This window comes from Zootoca vivipara, chromosome 13, assembly GCF_965207765.1.
Source record: "Zootoca vivipara chromosome 13, rZooViv2.hap1.1, whole genome shotgun sequence".
NCBI lineage: Eukaryota > Metazoa > Chordata > Lepidosauria > Squamata > Lacertidae > Zootoca > Zootoca vivipara.
In genome coordinates, this window is record NC_142596.1 from 43,814,946 (window position 1) to 43,836,189 (window position 21,244).

At 44.2% G+C, this 21,244-nt stretch overlaps 1 protein-coding gene across 1 annotated transcript in view; it reads right to left on the bottom strand.

The window, feature by feature from the left end:
• OTOA (otoancorin) overlaps positions 1-12,472 on the bottom strand; it is a 43,698-nt gene extending 31,226 nt beyond the window's left edge. Inside the window, exons 1-9 of the mRNA XM_088657267.1 lie at positions 12,392-12,472; positions 11,554-11,699; positions 10,237-10,491; positions 8,412-8,515; positions 3,987-4,087; positions 3,207-3,346; positions 2,465-2,588; positions 1,190-1,405; positions 150-317 (exon numbers count right to left, since the gene is read on the bottom strand). Coding sequence (XP_088513393.1) covers positions 150-317; positions 1,190-1,405; positions 2,465-2,588; positions 3,207-3,346; positions 3,987-4,087; positions 8,412-8,515; positions 10,237-10,491; positions 11,554-11,699; positions 12,392-12,472 — 1,335 coding nt within the window. The remainder of the gene's footprint in view (positions 1-149; positions 318-1,189; positions 1,406-2,464; positions 2,589-3,206; positions 3,347-3,986; positions 4,088-8,411; positions 8,516-10,236; positions 10,492-11,553; positions 11,700-12,391) is intronic.
• Positions 12,473-21,244: the final 8,772 nt, after the last annotated feature.

Genomic DNA, 21,244 nt, shown 5'->3' on the forward strand with positions numbered 1-21,244 from the left:
AAAAACAACAATAATTTTATTCCCTATTGGGGGGGTTAGAGAACTGCATCACAAAATTCAGACAGAAAGGATAGCCATGTTTCTGTCTGTGTATGGTTTTGGAAAGTGCGAACCCACGTGTGAAATGTCAAGTGAAGATCTGCAAATACCTTCCGGAGGATCCCTTGGTGCTGTGCTGGTGACAAATCTGATGCACGTTGTGCCAGTGCACCTCTGACAACCTGAGAGAGCTCTTTGGGACTCATGTTGTGGAATGCCTGGGTGCTGATCCCAGTCACCAAAGCACCCATTTGACTTACATTATGAAACGACAAAGCCTGCATGAACAGCAAAAGAAATGCACAGCAGCCGATTAACAGAGTATAACACAACATTGGGACAGTATGCATAGGTTACAGTGGTACCTCTACTTACGAATAACTCTACTTACGAATGTTTCTACTTACGAACGGAGCTCCGTCCGCCATCTTGGATGCGGTTTAGATAGGATTTTTTCTACTTACAAATTTTTAGATAGGGTTGCTTCGACTTACGATTTTTTTCTCACAATGCATTCCTATGGGATTCGACTTACAATTTTTTTCGACTTACGAATGTGCATTCGGAACGCATTAAATTCGTAAGTAGAGGTACCACTGTATATGTAAAATCTCCAAGGTTGTTTTTGCACATCATGGGCAGAAGGCTTTTGAGCCACTTGCACTTTATATTGTAAAAAGGTAAAGGGGCCCCTGACCATCAGGTCCAGTTGTGTCCAACTCTGCGGTTGCGGCGCTCATCTCGCTCTATAGGCCGAGGGAGCCGGCATTTGTCCACAGACCGCTTCCGGGTCATGTGGCCAGCATGACAAAGCTGCTTCTGGCGAACCAGAGCAGCACACGGAAACGCCATTTACCTTCCCACCGGAGTGGTCCCTATTTATCTACTTGCACTTTGACATGCTTTCGAACTGCTAGGTGGGCAGGAGCTGGGACCGAGCAACGGGAGCTCACCCCGTTGCAGGGATTCGAACAGCCGACCTTCTCATCAGCAAGCCCTAGACTCTGTGGTTTAACCCACGGCGCCACCTGGGTCCCTTGCACTTTATATTGTACTACCAGTCTTTTACCTGGCATTGCTTGGGTACAATGCAGAGCAGTTCTGAAAAGTTCGTTTTATATTCATTTTACAACAACACCCCCCAAAGTACCTTTTCATACATCAGGTATTTGCTGGATAAAATCATGATCTGGCTCTTGGCCCATCCAGAGACTTGGTTTAAGGTTGGAATAGCACTGTGCACAGCCTCAGGTGAGAGAGACTCCAACTGGCTGATAGTTAGTCCCACGACTGCGTCCGAGAGTGACCCAAGAGTGTCATTCAATGTCTGGTTTTGCATGGCAATGTCAAGAAGTTGGGATTTGAGCTGAAACAGTTTTTTAAAAGTGTGTTAAAGAACTGATCAGAAGCTGATCAGAAGCTAAAACATGTATGCTTTCTGAGGCTAACTTTCCTTTGTTTGTCTGATCAATAGCAACATTTTCTAAACAGACATTCTCAACAGGTGTAAACACATAAAGGCCTGGGTTGCACACCACATTGAACCACAGCAGCTGTAGTTAGCAAAAAGGAATGTTTGCTGTGTGGAAGAGTGCTGGGCGTTCTTGTAGGCAAACTACAAAGTGAAAATAGATATACCCAGTTGTCTTGATAGTAATTAATGGAGCAGCAGAGATATTGCTCCAGAGTAGTGTTGGTGCATTTGGTCTGGCCATTGGTCTATTGGTGATATGCTGTGGAGAGCAGAAGATCAACATCCAGTAGATGGAAGCAGCTGTGCCAGAACCATGGAGTAAACTGGCAACCTCAATCAGATACAATGCTTTCTGACAGCCCATGTAGGTGGAATACATGCTTGATAAACAAGTGAGCTATTTACTTGTCGGACAGGATGCAAGATATGAAATGGGCCATTTCTGCAAACATGTTCACTGCTACCAGGAATGTACTGTGCCCACCTGGTAGGGAAAAATCTGTGACAATATCCAATGACATACTTTTCTAAGTCCCAGAGGGAGTTGGAAAGAGATGTAACAACCTAGGCCAGGCTTCCTCAAACTTGGCCCTCCAGATGTTTTGAGACTACAATCCCCATCATCCCTGGCCACTGGTCCTGCTAGCTAGGGATCATGGGAGTTGTAGCCCGAAAACATCTGGAGGGTTGAGTTTGAGGAAGCCTGACCTAGGCAGTTTGTTGGGTGGATTCTTGGCTTGCCATCAACTATCACATCTGGGCATAGTGCTCCATGTTCTTCGGAACCCACTGCCACCAAAATTCTCAGGTGCCCAAATGGACAGTCTTTTACAGAACCAAGTAACCAGCAGGCTGGCTAGCATGACATGACACTAAGCTCAAATTTCTGTCCCTTCCAAAGTCCTTCCAAAGTGATGCAATCATTCTAGCAAGAATAAAGTCTATACCCACCTTCTGAACATCAGCCTGGAAACCCCTCAGCTGGTTACATTTAATCATTTGATGAAGCAGTACCCGGGCCACATTGGCATCCATCTGTTCCAAACCATTGTAAAAACAAACCAGCAAGCCTAACCTGCATGAAAGAATGTGGAAGTGAGTTGGCAGCCTTCCCCTACTGAATGCCCATCACTACTGTGCAGCTGGGTAGCGCAGTGTAGTGGTTAAGAGACTGAGTTATAAACCAGAAAGTCCCTGGTTTGACTTCTGTTCAAGGGGGTTAATAAGGCTGCCCTCTCTTTTAGAGTTGTTGTAAGGCTCATAAGATGGTAAAATACACACAACATGTCTTCCATACTCTAAGTGCACTGTATATAAGTGGAACTGTTATATCGGGCAACCAATCAAACCAAATTATTTTGAATCAAATTACATGTCCAGAAAAATCACGTGACACAGCCCTTCTGGGACTGTACCACCTCAGTACTGTTGCATTCCCCCCCTTGATTTTCTTGTTTTATCTTTTTGGAAAATACGTTGAGGTTGCTGCTGCTGCTGTTTACAGTCAAGCAGTGTATAGATTTTATGAAATGAAATAAAAATAAGAGGACCCACCATATAACACTGTGGGGTCCAGAAGGAAACAGTTTTCCCATGACTTGATAACAATCCTTGAAACACTTAGCCTCATCTCTCTGCTCCTCACCACCATGCTCAACTTGCAAAAAATACAACCTTGAGAAATATGACTTGCCTATAGAGAGTTGAGGTGTTTCTCATATCAAATCCTGATGCATTTATTCTGTCCAAGAAAGCCAGCGAAAGATCCGGTGTGATATCATACACGGTGTCAAGCTGCTTTGTTGCATTGTCATAACTGATGAACAATCTCATCTAATTAGCAGAGAGATTAAAGGTGTGTTATCAGGACTGAACTCAGCAGTATACACTAAATTCATATTTCATATACCTACCTACATCCCCTCCACTGCCCCCACTTCCCTCAATCTCTGCCCAGCAAAGAAGAGCCTTGCATTTTAGAATGCTCTTGATAAGACCTGTTGCCTTGGCTAATTGGATTTAACAAGTTCTGTGTTCTAAACAGAACACTGTTAATAATAATAATAATAATAATAATAATAATAATAATAATAATAATAACAACAACAATAATAATAACCTAGATTCATATTTTGTTTTCTTAAGGAGATCTTACTTTTGTTCAATACAGTAATGCTTGTTTTATTAAACAATAAAAGTGTGTGAGAGCCAGTTTTGACCTCTTATAACTTCAGGAGCTGTTTTTTAAAAAGTAGAGATCATTGCTGTGGATTTGATTACTGCTAGAATCTTGCTCTCTTTCATGAGAAATCTCTCTCTCTCTCTCTCTCTCTCTCTGTATGTGTTTACTCAGAACTCAAACTGGTACTGTGATTGAAATCCAGAGCAGTATTTGGAGCCATAAGAATGACACCAACTGTGCCTTATATATTCCAAAAACCAATATTCAGGTGAGTACATCATCCTTACTTACCTCATTAGGGTTAATTTTTGTGATTTCTTCCAGTGGGAGGTGAACCATATATCTTCCTAGGATCCACAGGTTGTCTGCACTGACCCACGAAGTAGAATTCTCTGGTTCTGGGACGCCACAAAAGAAAAATGCTCATAGCCAAGTGAGCATCATTACTATTATAAACGAACCGAACAAGTTGGGCTTGCAACAAAATGTTACAGCGAGAAGTGCTTCTGTTCAGGGCTCTAGCCAGCCAGCCATGGCATTTTCAGTGTCCGCTCCTCCCAGTTTTCTGGCCAGCTGTCAGTAAACATTCTGCAACTGCTGTGCATGACCAGCAGTTTCCCTCGGATATTTTTTTTTTGGGGGGGGGAGAGAAAATTTCTTGTACTTTTGCAAACCTTGGGGTCCCCACCAACACAACAAGCCTGCTGATACCCCCCAGACACTCTTGTGCATGGGGATCAGGGCTGGGTTTAGGTCTGATGAGACCCTAAGCTACTGAAGGTAATGGGGCCCTTTATACCGTGTTTCTCCTAAAATAAGACGTGCCTCTAAAATAAGCCATGGCACGATCTTTTAAAGGCAAAAATATATAAGACATCCCCCAAAAATAAGACATGTTGGGGGGTACCGGTACCTACCCGACCCAGCGGGAGCCGGCAAACGCAGCAGCGCGCGCCAAGCCCCAGCCCAGCGGGAGCCCCAGCACAGAGACGCGCCGAGCTCCGACTGAACGGGCCCCAGGACCCGGCAGCGGGCGGCGCACGAAGCCGCAGGAGCCGGCAGGAGCCGGCAGCAGCCCCAGCCGCGCCGCGCCGCACCGCCCGAAGCCCAGGGACCCGGCAGCGGGCTCAGCGGGCGGCGCGTGAAGTCGCAGTAGCTGGCAGGAGCCAGCAGCAGCCCCAGCCACGCCGCGCCGCCCAAAGCCCAGGGACCCGGCAGCGGGCGGCGCGTGAAGTCGCAGGAGCCGGCAGGAGCCGGCAGCAGCCCCAGCCGCGACGCGCCGCACCGCACGAAGCCCAGGGACCCGGCAGCGGGCTCAGCGGGCGGCGCGCGAAGTGGCAGGAGCCGGCAGGAGCCGGCAGCAGCCCCAGCCACGACGCGCCGCACCGCACAAAGCCCAGGGACCCGGCAGCGGGCTCAGCGGGCGGCGCAAGAAAGCCCCGTACCATGCTCAATAAAAAAATAAGACATCCCCCGAAAATAAGCCGCAATGTGTTTTTTTTAGAGAAAAAATAAATATAAGACGTGTCTTATTTTGGGAGAAACACGGTATGTCCAGCTGCCCTTTGTCAACAACAAATTGCAGCTGTTTTTTGTGTTGAATATATGCTATATGGCAATTTATGGACCTAATAGGTATCTAAAGCCATTTGCACATAACAAAAAATATGCATTTTAACAAAGTAATTGTTGAACTGAAATACAATTAAGAAGAAGTGTATTAATGTTGTTGTTTAGTCGTTTAGTCATGTCCGACTCTTCGTGACCCCATGGACCAGAGCACGCCAGGCACTCCTGTATATATTAATAGTGAAATACAATTAAGAGGAAGTATATTAATAGTGAAATAATTATTAAGCTCTAACTTAAAATGATTGGGGGCCCATTACTTACATCATAGGAGCCTACACAACACAAAACACTGTTGCTGTATGTAGGTTTTATTTTATTTGTTTTTTATCTTCTATTTTGTAAATTTAGATCCAGGGGTTTTTTCCTTTAAATTTTCTTGGGGCCCCTAAGAGAGTGGGGCCCTAAGATATAGCTTGTTTAGCTTATCCGTAAATCCGGCACTGATGGGGATGGTGTCATTTTGCCAACATAAGGAACAACCCTTAGATAATTAGTTCACTATTAGTATACAGAATACAAAACCTAAAGTCAAAACTCAAGCAGCTGCATTTTCAACTTCCTTCAAAGGCAGTCCCACAGGATTACAGTAATCCAACTGAGGAGATCTACTCATTTCTTTGGACACAAGGTGATTGATTCCAAGGGCAGATTTCAACCAGCAGTGATCTATAGCTTTTGCTCTGGAGCCCTCTGCTGGATTCAGGTGCAGTTCTTCCTGCAATAACTCCTATCATTGATCTAGATATGCTGTGTAGACAGCTGTATCGATCCTTCCCAGGAATCAGTGTCCAGGATCCATATGTGCATTGGGAAACGCATTTCCCAATAACAGATTATCTTCTACCTCATTGCTATCTTGTAATTCTTAGACAATTGCCTACAATAAAGCATGGCATGAAAGTCACTGTTATTCCCCCAGAAAGATGAACAAGAGGATTTGTCTCTGAGCAGCTGGAAGAGGAGAGGCATGCAGAGGTCAGAGTAAGGATTTTGAGTGGAGGGAGGTCCATTTGCCGTCATTTGGCCACACACACCAAAGGGAAACTCACTACCAGACCCTCCAAGTGCCCTTCTTTTCCAGGGACAGTCCCAGATATACAGAAGCCATCCTAGTTTCTGATTTGATCCCAGAATGTCCCGCTTTTCCTTAGGGCATCTCTACTTTCATCAGAGAAATGTTGAAGGGTATGGAGTTATGCGACCCTTGAGCCAAGGAGATAAGTAACTATACAACCTTTAGAAGACATCTGAAGGCAGCCCTGTATAGGGAAGGTTTTTTAAAAAATATTTAATGCTTGATAATGTTTTTATATATGTTGGAAGCTGCCCAGAGTGGCAGGGGCAACTCAAGTCAGATGGGTGGGGTATAAATCATAAAATTATAATTACCTGTATTATTTTTTTTAAGGAATAGGACGTCCTTATTTCCATCGGAGAAATGTTAGAGGGTGTAGCCTGATGTAGCCTGGAGCAGGGTGTGTGGAGTGTGATTGTTAGGGTTGCCAGGGCTGACCTGAATTCTCCAGGTTTGCCTGCTCCCCCCCCCACCTGCTTGATGGCAGAGGGAGGGGCTTGAATTGCCAAGTGGGCAAGAGTGCCTTTAAAAAGAACAATTAAGAAGGCTGTGCATGCAGCTTGCAAGGAGCTGGCTGAAAATTATTGCATATACCTAGGCTCCAGGGGCGTCTTAGCCATAGAGGCTATTGGCGCAAGGCGCCACGGCGCCAAGTTCTGGAGGCGCTTTGGAAGGCGCCTCTGCTATGCTGCGCTATGCCTGGAGACTCCTTCCTGCCGGAGGAGCAGCACTCAAGCCCCACCGGCAGCGCTGCCCTCGCCCACCTCTTCTTGGGCTGCAGGTGCCGTTGCAGGGAAGCCGGCTGCGAGCCTCCCGTTGGCGCTGTAGCCAGGGCTGCCTGGATGGCAGCGTCGCACAACCGCTTTGGCTGAGGAGGTGGAGGCAGAGGCGGATCACAGCTGGCGGCGTCCCCGCCCGTCAGGCTGCCCCCTCCGGTGGCTTGCCGTGCCTGGCCCTGCCCGATGGAGTGCGAGTCCGGCGTTGCCGTTGCTGGTCCTGCTCACGGCGGGCGAAAAGCAGAAGCCATGGCATGGCGGTGTTGGGGGGGAGTGGCGCCTCGGAGGTTTTCCGACTGGGAAAGGCAGAGGCCGGGCGCCGGAAGGAATCTCTGAACCACGGCGCTGGATAGGCTTAAGACGGCCCTGCTAGGGTCACTGACATGCTATCAGAAACTGTGGTTGATGCTTAGTGTGTCATGCTTAATGACATCGCCAGGAACTGCCTGCCCACCGTGACATCATTGGGGGCTATCCCCTGTGGCATCCCCAGAGGCTGCTCCTAGGTTTCAGGTTTGGGCTCTGAAATCTCAGGGTCTGGGGTGCTCTTGGCCCAGCAACCCTATTGATGGCTGAATGAGAGACAGCTAAACCCTAGAGAGTGAGAGGCTAGGGTGAAGTCTTCAGGTTCAGGGGACAAAATGGCTGCTGTATCTAAAAGAGCAGAGAGAGAGACAAAATGCCCTCTAGTCTAGTCAATCCCCATTGATGGGTAAAAGGCACCTACATCAGTTCCAATATATTCACTTATGGCGAGAAACTTTTTCCATCCCTCCTTTGCTCAGAGAGAGTAAGTGGGAGGGTGGCCAAACTTGGCATCCAATTAAATTTGAGCATGTTCAAGCAGGGTAGGGGGTGTCAAAGCAGAAGAGGCAGGGCCAGTGGAATCAGAAACTCAGGAGCATTATAAATTTTTGAAGGGGTATTTCCTGAGATTTTTGTAAGCACCATATGGGGAACATATGGGGCATATGGGCGACACTCTGGTAAGCCCTTAAAGCAGTAGTTCCCAATTAGTTAAGTACTGTGGACCCCCTGTTTCTCAAGAGTCAAGCCATGGACCCCCTACTTTTGAAAATGTTGATATCTCTCTGGTAGTTTTTGTTATGGGAGGGGTGCCACGGACTGCCTGGGTGGGTTACACAAAACCCCTGGGGTCTGGCAACCACCAGTTGGGAACCACGGCCTTAAGAGATGTATATGGCACCTGTTGGTTGCTGATATTCAACCTACCACTGGTATTGTAGGATTTTTGAAGGATCTGTGTCATCCAGTTGTATAGAGCCTTTTGTGCATTTGCTCCTGTTCTGTCATACAGGTCTCTGAACACGGTTGATCTGAAAGAGAAAACCAGCACATGATGGATGGATTTGATTGACTTTTCTTTCATTAGCCTGTCAGCCAAAATTCTCCCTCCCTCCCCACCCTGCTCTCACCCTTAGTCAAAAGATTCTAAATTTGTGAATTAAATCACCCAGCATATTTTTATAGGAGTGAGGGTTTGCTTTGGTTCATTTGCTATTCATATACAGTGGTACCTCGCAAGACGAATGCCCTGCAAGACGAATTTTTCGCAAAACGAATGCATCTTGCGATCTGTTGGTGACTCGCAAGGCGAATTCGTTTTGTGAAAAATTCGTCTTGCAAATCGCAGTTTCCCATAGGAATGCATTGAAATTTAATTAATGCGTTCCTATGGGCAAAAAAAGAAATTGCAATGCATTCCTATGGGAAACTGCAATTCGCAAGATGAATTTTTCACAAGATGAATTTTTCACAAAATGAATTGACTCGTGGAACGAATTAAATTCGTCTTGCGAGGTACCACTGTAGGTTATTTCTATACTGATGTTGGGTGGAAATGTAGCTTGGATTTGATTCTGTGTTTGGAAGATGAATGCTTTCATGTCCTTATTCACCCGCCTCTGTTATTTCTCTATAAGGAAAGCTTTTGTCCTGTTCGGGACAGACCTTATTCATGGGAAGAGGTAGTGTCATATGATGAAGGGTTTGTTTGGACGATGTCTGTGGGTCCCCCTCCATACCTGTCGTTTTTATATCTGTAAGATGGGTGTTTGTATTAGAAGGGGCTGCTGAACTGGTCAAACCAGTCTCTTAACGGGCCTGGCCAAGTCTGTTAAGCCCTCCATTTACATGTCAAAAGTGTTGCTCAAGTACAGATGTGTTGCCATAGCAATTACTGGCTAGAGTTGCTCCCCTTTCACCTGGCTTGATGCCATGTCATCCAGGAGAACAATACTGTATATCAAGACCTGGTCTTCATTTAGACCTGGTCTGGAAAGCTGGAAGCTGGAAAGAGGCACAGAAGCTTGACTTGCTCACTGTGCTGAAACCAAAACTATGGCTTTGGGGGCCCACCCTGAAAGCCTAATGGGGAGGCAAGATATGTTGGGTTGTTAATGCTGTGAGTCCTACCAGCTTATGCTCAGGTTGTATATATGTGTAAATAAAACTAAATATATTAAAGACTCCAGTTTCCCAAAAAATATAAAAACACACGGAGACATCAGTGAGGCTTATAATGCTGATGCCAGGCAAGCGTCCTTGGTGAGGGTATTCTAGGACCTTCCAAAACAACAGCAAAATAAACAGATATGATAGGTAAAGGTAAAGGGACCCCTGACCATTAGGTCCAGTCATGACCGACTCTGGGGTTGCGCGCTCATCTCGCATTATTGGCCGAGGGAGCCAGCGTATAGCTTCCAGGTCATGTGGCCAGCATGACAAAGCCGCTTCTGGCAAACCAGAGCAGCACATGGAAACGCCGTTTACCTTCCCGCTGTAGCGGTTCCTATTTATCTACTTGCATTTTGACGTGCTTTTGAACTGCTAGGTTGGCAGGAGCTGGGACCAAGCAACGGGAGCTCACCCCGTCACAGGGATTCGAACCGCCGACCTTCTGATCAGCAAGCCCTAGGCTCAGTGGTTTAACCATAGCGCCACCTGGGTCCCTAAACAGATATGATATATCAGTCCAATTTTATAAAATAAAACCACTGGTTGCCTTGAATTATATACAGCCTGAAAAGTAACTTACAGGTTTCGAAAAGCATCTTCTTGCAGATCGTTTGGGAGCCTTGCTATGGTGTGGAGTTGCAGGTAGGTCATTGATGATGCCTGAAGGACCTGGCTTAATATGTCCACACATTCCACAGCGTTCAGCATCAGGAAGCACCTTTCCAGAGTAATAAGGAACAACGTCCTGTTTCCTCCTGGACTTTGGAAAATTCTCTCTCTTATGCCAGCCAGATCGATAACAATATTTCCCAACTCCTGAAATGAAAGAGTGCAGCTGTATCAATGACTAAATAAAAAAATTCCTTCAGTAGCATATTAAAGACCAACTTTATTTTGGTATGAGCTTTCATGTGCATGCACACTTCTTCAGATACACTTGAAACACTTCAAACACTTCTTCAGATACACTTGAAACCTGTAACAGTATCAATGGCTGTTAGTCATAGGACGTGGCCATGCAACAAGCCATTGCAGGTGCTCCAGCTAGTCAAGATCTTATGCCACACACACCTCTTTAGATGGGTAAAAAGGTAAAGGTAAAGGACCTCTGGGCGGTTAAGCCCAGTCAAAGGTGACTCTGGGGTTGCGGCGCTCATCTCGCTTTCAGGCCGAGGGAGCCAGCATTTGTCCACAGACAGCTTCCCGGGTCATGTGGCCAGCATGACTAAATCACTTCTGGTGCAACAGAACACTGTGACGGAAACCAGAGTGCATGGAAACGCCGTTTACCTTCCTTCCACAGTGCTACCTATTTATCTACTTGCACTGGCGTACTGGTAATGATGAGGCTGCCACCAAAAAAAACACAATGACATCAACACTGACTTGCAAGTAAGGAAGAGATCGGGCTAATAATGGCACAGGTTCAGCAGCAAGCACAAGGTCCAGAAGTCAAGGTTCTGAGGTATATGAGCAAGCCAGGAGGTTCATAACTGAATGGAAGCTACAAAGATGTCCCAACAGTTGACATGCCCCCTCCAGCCAAGCTTTTAACGGCCTGTAGACTGAGTGAGCTCAGTCATGGGGCTCTCTCACCTTACGGGTCTACTCCAGGTGGCCACCTGCACTCCCTCTAGGCAGATGCACCTGATCCCACATCCAAAGGCTGTGCCTGCAACTCAGTCACAAGACTGCTCTGCCTCCCTGCCTTCAGCTCTGCTGCCACCTACTGCTGTTCAGACCTCCCTCTGGCTGGTCAAAGCTCTCCTCCTTCCATGCTGAGGCTCCATCTCTGACATGTAGAGGGGAGCACCTCTCTCCTACACCCAGTGATGGCACCACTGTGTGTAAAAGAGAATCTAGGCCAATACTGCTCCAGTGTGCAGCATGCTTTAACCAAAACTGATTTACCAAATGCTCCTGCTTGCTGCTGAAGAGATATTTCATTGCTGTTTGAAAATGTGGATGATTCATCTGTCGAAACTCTGACAGCAGCACTTTGGGGTGGTATAAGAGGTTGCCCAGGTAATTTTTTATAGACACCTGAAAAACAGGGGAGAGGGGTGGGAGAGGTTGGATAAAGCTAATTAAAATACAATTCATCTTGGTTTTTTCATGCACACTTTGCACACTGAAGAGAGACACGGCCATAGATCGGGGTGAGGATCAATTTTTTTCTGCCAAGGCCCAGGTTCACATCTGTCAAGGGCTATATCAGGCATCTCCAAACTGCGGCCCTCCAGATGTTTTGGCCTACAACTCCCATGATCCCTAGCTAACAGGACCAGTGGTCAGGGATGATGGGAATTGTATTCCAAAACATATGGAGGGCCAAAGTTTGGGGGTGCCTGGGCTACATACTAGAGCTAAAAGTGAGGAGGGCACTCCTTCATATATATTTTTCTGCAGTCCTCTCTCTCTCTCTCTCTCTCTCTCTCTCTCTCTCTCTCTCTCTCTCTCTCTCTCTCGGTCAATGGTCTGTCTCAGTATAAAGTAGCTGGCTACCCTCCTTGCTATGCTATGAATTCTCCCAGTGAAGAGTTCTGGAGAACTCAAATGCTTCCTGGAAATTTGGGACATTGCCGTCCGTCATCATATAGGTATTTGCCCAACTTTGAGGTCTGGAGTTTAGGAATGTTTATTTTTTAAAATTTATTCCGCCGCTCACCACCACCACCAGCCCCCCCCCACTGTACTGAAATATTTAGTAGCAGCGATATTAGAGTGATGCAAACCTGTAGGCTGCTAGCAGTAATTTCAATATCCTGAGCATGAAGGCTTGCCATGATTTGGTTAAGCAAGTCAGTTGTCCACATGTTAGTGCTATAGAAGAAAACGGGGGCAAAAAGAAAGTATATTCATTAATTTGTTCTGAAATGATACTGTTTCTTTAACTAGTACATCCTCATACTAACATAGTTATATAGTTTGCATAACTAGGTACTTTTTACCCTTTACAGCAGGCATGCCCAACCTGCGGCCCTCCAGATGTTTTGGCCTACAACTCCCATGATCCCTAGCTAACAGGACCAGTGGTAAGGGATGATGGGAATTGTAGTCCAAAACATCTGGAGGGCCGAAGTTTGGGCATGCCTGCTTTACATCATTGATGTTTGGATGTCAAGTGCCATTTTGAATCCAGGTGGTGGGCCAAAACGTGTCTTTGGTGTGACTTTGCCCCATTTTAACCCAAACTGGGCCAAAGTCACAAACCTCACTATCCATTTAAAATACCACTTTTTTTGTTTGTTTGTTTCTACAAATTCCCAGGTAGCCCAAGACAGTCTCCAATATTCTACTATACAGTAAAGAACACTAATCAGATGTTACCTTTGAAAGTGAAGTATATCAAGGAGAGCTAAAAAAGAAGAGGGGGGGGGGGATAATCCAAAAGGTTAATACTCTCTTTCATATTACTGTATAACGTGGATTTTTAAAATAAATGCAAATATAGTCCGCAATTACCATTTAGATACTTTCCAGCTATGACGTCTTCCTTTAAAAAAAAGAGACAGAAGAGGACACGATGTATGCAATAACAGGGATTATGGAATGTAGCTAAAAATATCAAGTACCATAAAAATACTGACCACGGTTCTTTGCAGCTGTGGAGGCAGCTCTGAAAGAGGAAAACAGTACAAAAAATGTTAATAGAAACTGCTTTGACTGCAGTGCTGTACGCGTACTGACCTGGGAGCAAGTCCCATGAAACTCAATGGAGCTTACTTCTGAGTAGACAGGTATAGAACTGCGCTGCCAGAAACACAGAAACTAATGCTTCATGAACATTGTACATATTAGTGATATCTGCTAATACTGTATTGGCCCAAATATAAGCTGCACTTTTTTTCCAAATTCCCCCCAAGTCGCTGAATTTTAAAGGTGAGGCTTATTTGCGGGTGCGGCTTCTATTCGGGCCAATACGGTATAATGCAATTCAAGTAAAGTTTTGGGAAGGAGTCTAAGGTGGGCCAGAGAAATTAGATCATATCGCAAAAGATTCTGCAAATTTTTTTAATGATAGAAAAAGAACACCCAATCTACTACAGTGGTACCTCAGTTTATGAACACAATTGGTTCTGGAAGTCTGTTCATAAACTGAAGCGTTCATAAACTGAAGCGAACTTTCCCATTAAAAGTAATGGAAAGTGAATTAATCCATTCCAGATGGGTCAACGGCGTTCGTAAACCGAAAATTCATAAACCGAGGTGTTAATAAATTGAGGTTCCACTGTATATATATTTTTGGAAACTAGTTTGTCTGTCTGTCTTCCTGTCCTCTATAAGTTTGTCTGCCTCTCAATATATAATCACCAAACTTGCCACAATGACTCCTGATATGGGGAAGGTGGACTGTTACCATTTGGACACTCGGTGCTATTTTGAAATGTGAATTTGGTATGGTTTCTCCCATTGGCTGGGTCTCTGGACATCGTTGCCAAACTCAGCATGAGGATTCACAAGTTAGGGGTGGCAGCCTTCAGGGTTGCTTGCATGCCGGGCGCCATTTTAAATCAAGATGGCAGACCAAAATGTGACTTTGGTGTGACTTTTGCCTGATTTTTGGCGTGATGGGTCCAAACTCACAAATTATACTGTTAAAAAAAACCACAGTATTTTGGGGGTTTCTACAAATTACTGTGCAGTGCCAGTAATTGCAACTAGCAGGAAATAATTCTTTTGAAAATTAGCTCTGTGAAAAAGACATATAATTTACACATGTAAATATATAATTTACACATGTAAATGTTCCTGCTCAAAAGAACATCTCATCTCTTAAACACTATTCAGCCTTTTAAATGAGGGCAGTTAAACCCTCGGTCTGTTCAGTGGAATTGCCACCATTTATTTATTTGTTTGTTTGTTTCCTAATTCCTGAATAGGATTGCACTGCCCTTATTTTAGTAGGAAACTTGCTTTATTTTCCTCAGTATTACAGGATTCCACTTTAATAGGCCGTAAATTTCTTCATAGACAGAATATCTCTGTGACATGCAAAAGCATTTCATCTTACCTTGACTGATGTTCTGATGACTTGAAGCCTCTATAGGATTTGTTAACATCAAGAAGAAAAATATCCTCAGGGTTGGGGTCATTTTCCCTGTTGCTTTATGGTGTTGAGATAGCCAGAATACAAAAAGAAAGAGGAAGAAAGAGGTTTCGACCAGCTTTGTGATTTGAACAAAATAATATCTGCATTGCTTGTTGCCATTGTAGTGTTGCCTGATTGTAAAATTTTGGTAGTTTTTTAAAATTATTGTAGCAAATTTAAGAGCTTGGACACACACACAGTTTTTTCTTTCGATGCTTGATGTTAATATATGTTACTCAGGCTCCATCTGCACAATACATTTAAAGCGGTATCATACCACTTTCAATAGTCATGGCTTCCCCATGGAATCCTGGGAACTGTAGTTTGTTAAAGGTGCTGGCCATTGTCTGGAGACCCCCTTTCCCCCCACAGAGCTCTAATTCCCAGAGCCGTTTAACAAACCAGTCCCTTTTCTCGTCCTACTAATCCAAGTGGGCACCAGCCACCACAATCCCTTTCTCTCTCAAACTGGAGGGAATATCTATCCTAAAATGGTACTGGCCATCTGCAGCAAGAACTTGTATTACTGCGACCAGGGCCAGCCCAAAACATTTTGGCACCTGAGGTGAACCACAAAATGGCACCTCCCTCCCTGCCAGGGAAGGAAGAGTGAGTGAAAAAATATGTCTGGAACAATTGGCAAATGATGATCTACATCAGGATCTGCTGCCCCTGTGTATCCTGCTGCCTGAGGCGGTTGCCTTACTTTGCCTCATGTGTGGGCTGGCCCAGTCTACAACTAAAAGAATAAAAAAGATATGAAGATCAATTTCCAGCCCAGTTTTCTTTGTGAGTTAATTGTGTTTCAAGGACCTGCCCCTGGCTTTGTATGTGTAGGATCTCAGCCTAAACCAAATTCACCTGGCTTGATCATTTTCCCCAAATGTGGGCTGACCCTATTATTTGTTTATTACATAAATTGCTGCCACAACTCTTCAAACAAATTGCCCAGGGAAGTTTATCTATCTATATCTATCTATCTATCATCTATCTATCTATCATCTATCTATCATCTATCTATCATCTATCTATCTATCTATCTATCTATCTATCTATCTATCTATCTATCTATCTATCTATCTATCATAAAAAAATAAACGGCTGAATAAGACAGTTTTACCATTTCCTGCAAGCCAACCTGAACAGGATCAAAAACATCATGGAGCATAAAGGTAAAGGTAAAGGACCCTTGGATGGTTAAGTCCTGCCAAAGGTGACTATGGGGTTGTGGCGCTCATCTCGCTTTCAGGCCGAGGGAGCCTTTCCGGGTGTCATGTGGCCAGCATGACTAAACTGCTTCTGACGTAATGGGACACCGTGACAGAAGCCAGAGCGCATGGAAACGCCGTTTACCTTCCTGCCACAGCCGTACCTATTTATCTACTTGCACTGGCGTGCTTTGGAGCTGCTAGGTTGGCAGGAGCTGGGACAGAGCAATGGGAGCTCACCTTGTGACAGGGATTCAAACTGCCGACCTTTTGATTGGCAAGCCCAAGAGGCTCAGTGATTTAGACCACAGCTCCCATGCATCATGGAACATAAAATAACATCAACAATACTGTGATTGAAGATTATGAGCATCTGATCTTGGGAACCAGCTTGATTTATTAGACCCATCCATCTTCGCTGTGTGGAAAAACTACCTGCACTACCCTTTCCGCTAGTCCATGGGGAGTTCTCCAGTACATCTGTGTCATTCATAGGTATCCAATTTCCCTTACAAAGAACTCAGTTGTACTTGTTTCTGCTTTTGCCCTATTAATTTGCACGGCATGCCTTACAAATCCAGCTCTCCACTGACAGATTCAGTCCTCTGCCTTTCCTGCTTTTATGCATTTTAAATTTTTATTTAACCAGATTTATATACCACTTAATAAAACAACAATAGCCCTCTAAGTGGTTTACATGAAATCATATAAAATATTCAGAAGGAAGTACCAATAGCATCACCTGACTTGCTTTTAGAAGTCTATTTAGACATTATCGAAATATGGATAAAATCAACAGTTTTGGAAGCAAACGTGGTGTGCTTGCCTAAACCCAAAAGTTTTGAACAGGTATCAAAAATGGTGCAACGAAGGCTAATATCAATAGACTGGGAGTTCCAGAGAATAAGTACTGCCACATTAAATGACCGATTCCTCGCAAGGGCAGCACAAATGTACATGGTGCTCGTGAAAGTTCCAGTTCTGCAGATCAAAGTGGTCAGAGTGGACCTAACTTTCAAAGCAATCCTGCAATCCTATGCATGCTTACTTATAAGATCTCCTGAGTCTAATAAGACTTACTTCCAAGTAGACAAGCCTGGGATTGTAGCCTCCCTTGTTCACTCCTGTATCTACTGTTTTCCTTTATATTTCATTGTATAAAATTTCCAGCGACAATAAATAAATAATGGGCTTGAAATATAATTTTTAGGATTGTAGATGTGACACAATTCCTACAATTAGCATTTAAAAATTTTTATTATAGTAAATAGTCCCTGAACTGGGTAAGGGAGCTTTAACCCTTTGCCTCTTGATGGGGTTTCAAACCCACTTTGACTCCTCTCCAAGCCTGCTGTTTGCATTAGAATGAAAGCTTCTATTGGCACAACAGTGGGAGACAAATACGGTAGTTGTAAGCCATCCAGAAAACTTTATGTTATGGGGGTGGCATTGAATGTCACAAACAAACAAACGATTGACACCTCTAAGATTTCAGCATGCATTGCTCCCCATTCACACACTTGTTTCTTTTACAATGAGGACTAGAATCTTGTTCAAAATAAAAAAAGGAATCCCAAGGCTGTTCCAAATCACAGAATACACAGGGGAAATTCTTGTTTAAAAAAGAAAAGGAAGAAGAAGTAAAAGTACCACACACAATCCAACTTGTATTCAGAAGACCTATCAAGTTTCTTCTCGGTGATTATTTTGATAGCAGATCCTGAAACAAAGAAGGTAAAACTACTGCAAGCTTTTATTTGCCTTTTGAGTTCAAAGCAGCAGCGGGAATGAATTCCTAGCCTTATCACTGGATTGTTTGAGTGAAACAGTGCCCCGGTGGAAGCCTTTGCACTGATCTCCTGTTGGCATTACAACCCAGAAGCAACGATAAAGGTGCACACAGAGAGATACCTGTCCTCAGCATCTCCCAGATGTGATTGCCGGGCACTTTTAAGTTGGAAGGATCTCTCAAAATTCTGCAGGGCTGGGGTGGTGGAGGGTGGGGGGAGAGATAAGATGAGAGGGCTCTTGCTGTGCTTAATAGTAGCAGTTCTGCTTTGCAGCCATGATTTCTGTATCTGTGCCAGGGCAATGTTTCCCAAAATTCCCCATCCACCACGGACCACCTGCAAATTGCTGCAGGTCTTGCCCTAGCACACAGAACGATTTTCCTGCTTCTTGTAGCAATTGCGATGAACTGCGCTACTTTGATTTCTTACACATCGTGTATTGTTGTATTAGAATTCAAACTGCAATGCAATTAAACGCAACCTGGAAGAACCGAAAGGAGCAATAAAAAATATAATGAAAAATATAAATATGAATATTTAATGCGACTGACGTGCCGTCCAGCCTGTCGCCAGCAACGAAACCACAGACACGCCATGGGCCATCTGAATGATGCTTGCAGACCACCCATGGGCCACCGTTCGGGAACTGCTGTGCTAGGGAATTCAAGAGAGCGAGCTGGGAAGGGAGCCCGTGCCATCGCTGTCCTACGTATGTGGTGATGATAAGGTGGCTTGATATCCAGGCACGAAAAAGAGGATTTCTTTCACCCCAAAAATAGGGCATCAATTTGCATGAAATTTGTATATGCATATTGCAAACTGATAATTTCTATAATTTAAGTAGAAATACAGTGCATCTCATCTGAGTGGAAAAGGCACCAGGCGGATTGCATACTCAGTCTGCTGGCTGTAGACAGCCAATTCCGAGGGTTCCTTCTCCTCCTTTTTATGGTCCCTTAGTTTCAAGCGAGGCTTGGACTGGACAACCCTCAGAGGCAGTGTGGTGTAGTGGTTAGAGTGTTCAACCAGGATCCAGGCAACCAGGATTCAAATCCCCACTCAGCCATGAAGCTCACTAGGTAGGTGACCCATAGCTGCCAAGTTTTCCCTTTTCTCACGAGGAAGCCTATTCAGCATAAGGGAATTTCCCTTTAAAAAAGGGATAACTTGGCAGCTATGGGTAGGTGGCCTTAGGCCAGTCACTGCCTCTAGGCCAGGGGTCAGCAAACTTTTTCAGCCGTGGGCCAGTCCACTGTCCCTCAGACCTTGTGGGGTGCCGGACTATATTTTGGGGGGGGGGAGGGGAATATGAACGAATTCCTATGCCCCACAAATAACCCAGAGATGGATTTTAAATAAAAGGACACATTCTGCTCATGTAAAAAAACCGCTGATTCCCTAACCATCCGCGGGCTGGATTTAGAAGGCGATTGGGCCGCTTCCGGCCCCCGGGCCTTAGTTTGAGGACCCCTGCTCTAGGCCTACCCTACCTCACAGGGGTGTTGTGAGGATTAAATGAGGAGAGGGGAGTACTATGTGCATCACCTTGAACTCATTGGAGAAAAAGGTGCGCTAAAAATGCTACAAATAAATAATAAACAAACCAATAAATAAATGATTGTTAGCTGAATTTATGGCATTTTCATGGATTATAAGCATTCCCAGGAAATTTATCGTATGTTCCCAATTTCTCTCCCCAACCACAGGTTTTGTTTCCATCATCTCTGACAAATGAATACCGTTTGGAATTATATTCATTTATGTCACACAGCTTATGTCCTTGTATGTTAGAAAGCCCCTTAATTATTGGATGCCAAATGTCAAAATAAAAATTAAAATAATGGGAAACGGAAGGATTTGATTCTGTTCCTTTTGAGCGGCTCAGCATCAGAGGGGGGAAAGCAACACCTTGTTTTACTTCAGAAACTGACTGAAAGAAACCAAAGCAATAAAGAAGACCATACACAGCAAACCAAATATTATTTGCAAGCATTTAAAAAAGAAGTATTACTCTATTTGCAAGCATTTTTTAAAAGGTAGTGGAATGAAAAGGCAAACTTCACGTTCTGACTTACCTTCTGCAAAATCTGTGAAGGTCAACTTCTGAGAATTGCAAATAGGTAATTTTCTCAGCTCCACCACTAATTCTAAGAGGTTTACTTTTTGGGGAAAAAAGAGATTGCTACGAAACGCCAGTTCTGCGCCTTGGAAGGTGAAGACAGACAAGGAGACTGGGAAAGAGGCTCAGGTATACAGAAGAACAGAAGAGAAAGTCAAAAGGCAGCCGAGAGGCTATAAAAAGAGAGAAAAAGGGAAAGAACATGAGAGGGGTTGGATGTCAAAGAAAAAGTGACTTGAAACAGGAAAACTGACCTGACTCTGTTTGTCTACTGTTCCTTTGGGGTTTGCAGCTCAGTGTCTTGGTAGCTTCCAAGCAAGGCAGTCGGTCACCTGAGAGATGGAAAAGGACTGCAAACAGGAACAAAATATTCTCAAGTACTACTCTCTGCATTTAAGGTTCGAGAGATTTGGGGGCAATGCTAACCCAGAAAGCCCGCTCACAATATCAAATTGCCAGGAAGTGCCCTAACAGTTTCCATCAACAACATATACTTTTATAAACTTATTCTGAAAGGGCACATTAAAAAGAGTTGATTGGTATTCTGTATTTACAAAGCTGTAGTATCTAAGTTGGTTATGGTGTTTGGTTTTCAACAGCAAAGGGCAACATTTGGCACAAATGAGAGCAGAAATAGATTTAGCAGGCAAGCCGCCTTATCGCACAGGTGCAACAACAACAACAACAACAACAACAACAACAACAACAACAACAACACACACACACACACACACACACACCTTTTTGAAATATGGCAACCCTAGTGTAAAGTTGAGAGTTAGGCATTATAATTCCATTTTACTACTTCTAAATGAAGTTTAGAAAAAGTTTAACACCCTTAATGGTTTTTAACTGAGAATCTTAGGATGCAATTCTATACAATACTCATTTGCCTGGAACTATGCTCCATTGAACTCAATGAGCCTTACATCTGACACATATGCCTATTTATTTGGGTGTTAGATCCATTCAGCTGAGCAATTCACACAAATATAATCTCACATGGAGCTGTCCTGTATAAATGAATTTTTTCCTCTCCTTTTTCTTTCTGGTAGCATTTCCAAAATTTGGGGAATTGCCGATGTGCCTTTCCTCTCTCCACTCACAACTCTCATCTGTTTATTTCTTATGAGGTAAATATGCTGAATTCCATCAGTCTTTCTCTTCAAAATCTTGTCATTTTTGTAAGTTTTCTTTTCTCTTAACCCTTTCAAAGTTCAAATGGGAGGCCCAGGCCTGAACAAAGTATCCAGATGAGGACTTGCAATTGCTGAGCATGAGTAATGAAATCAGTAGGACTAGTAGGGAATGCTCCTCTGTAATGTATTTGTATGGACATATTATTATTATTTTGATGATTTTTGTTTTTCCGAGAATTT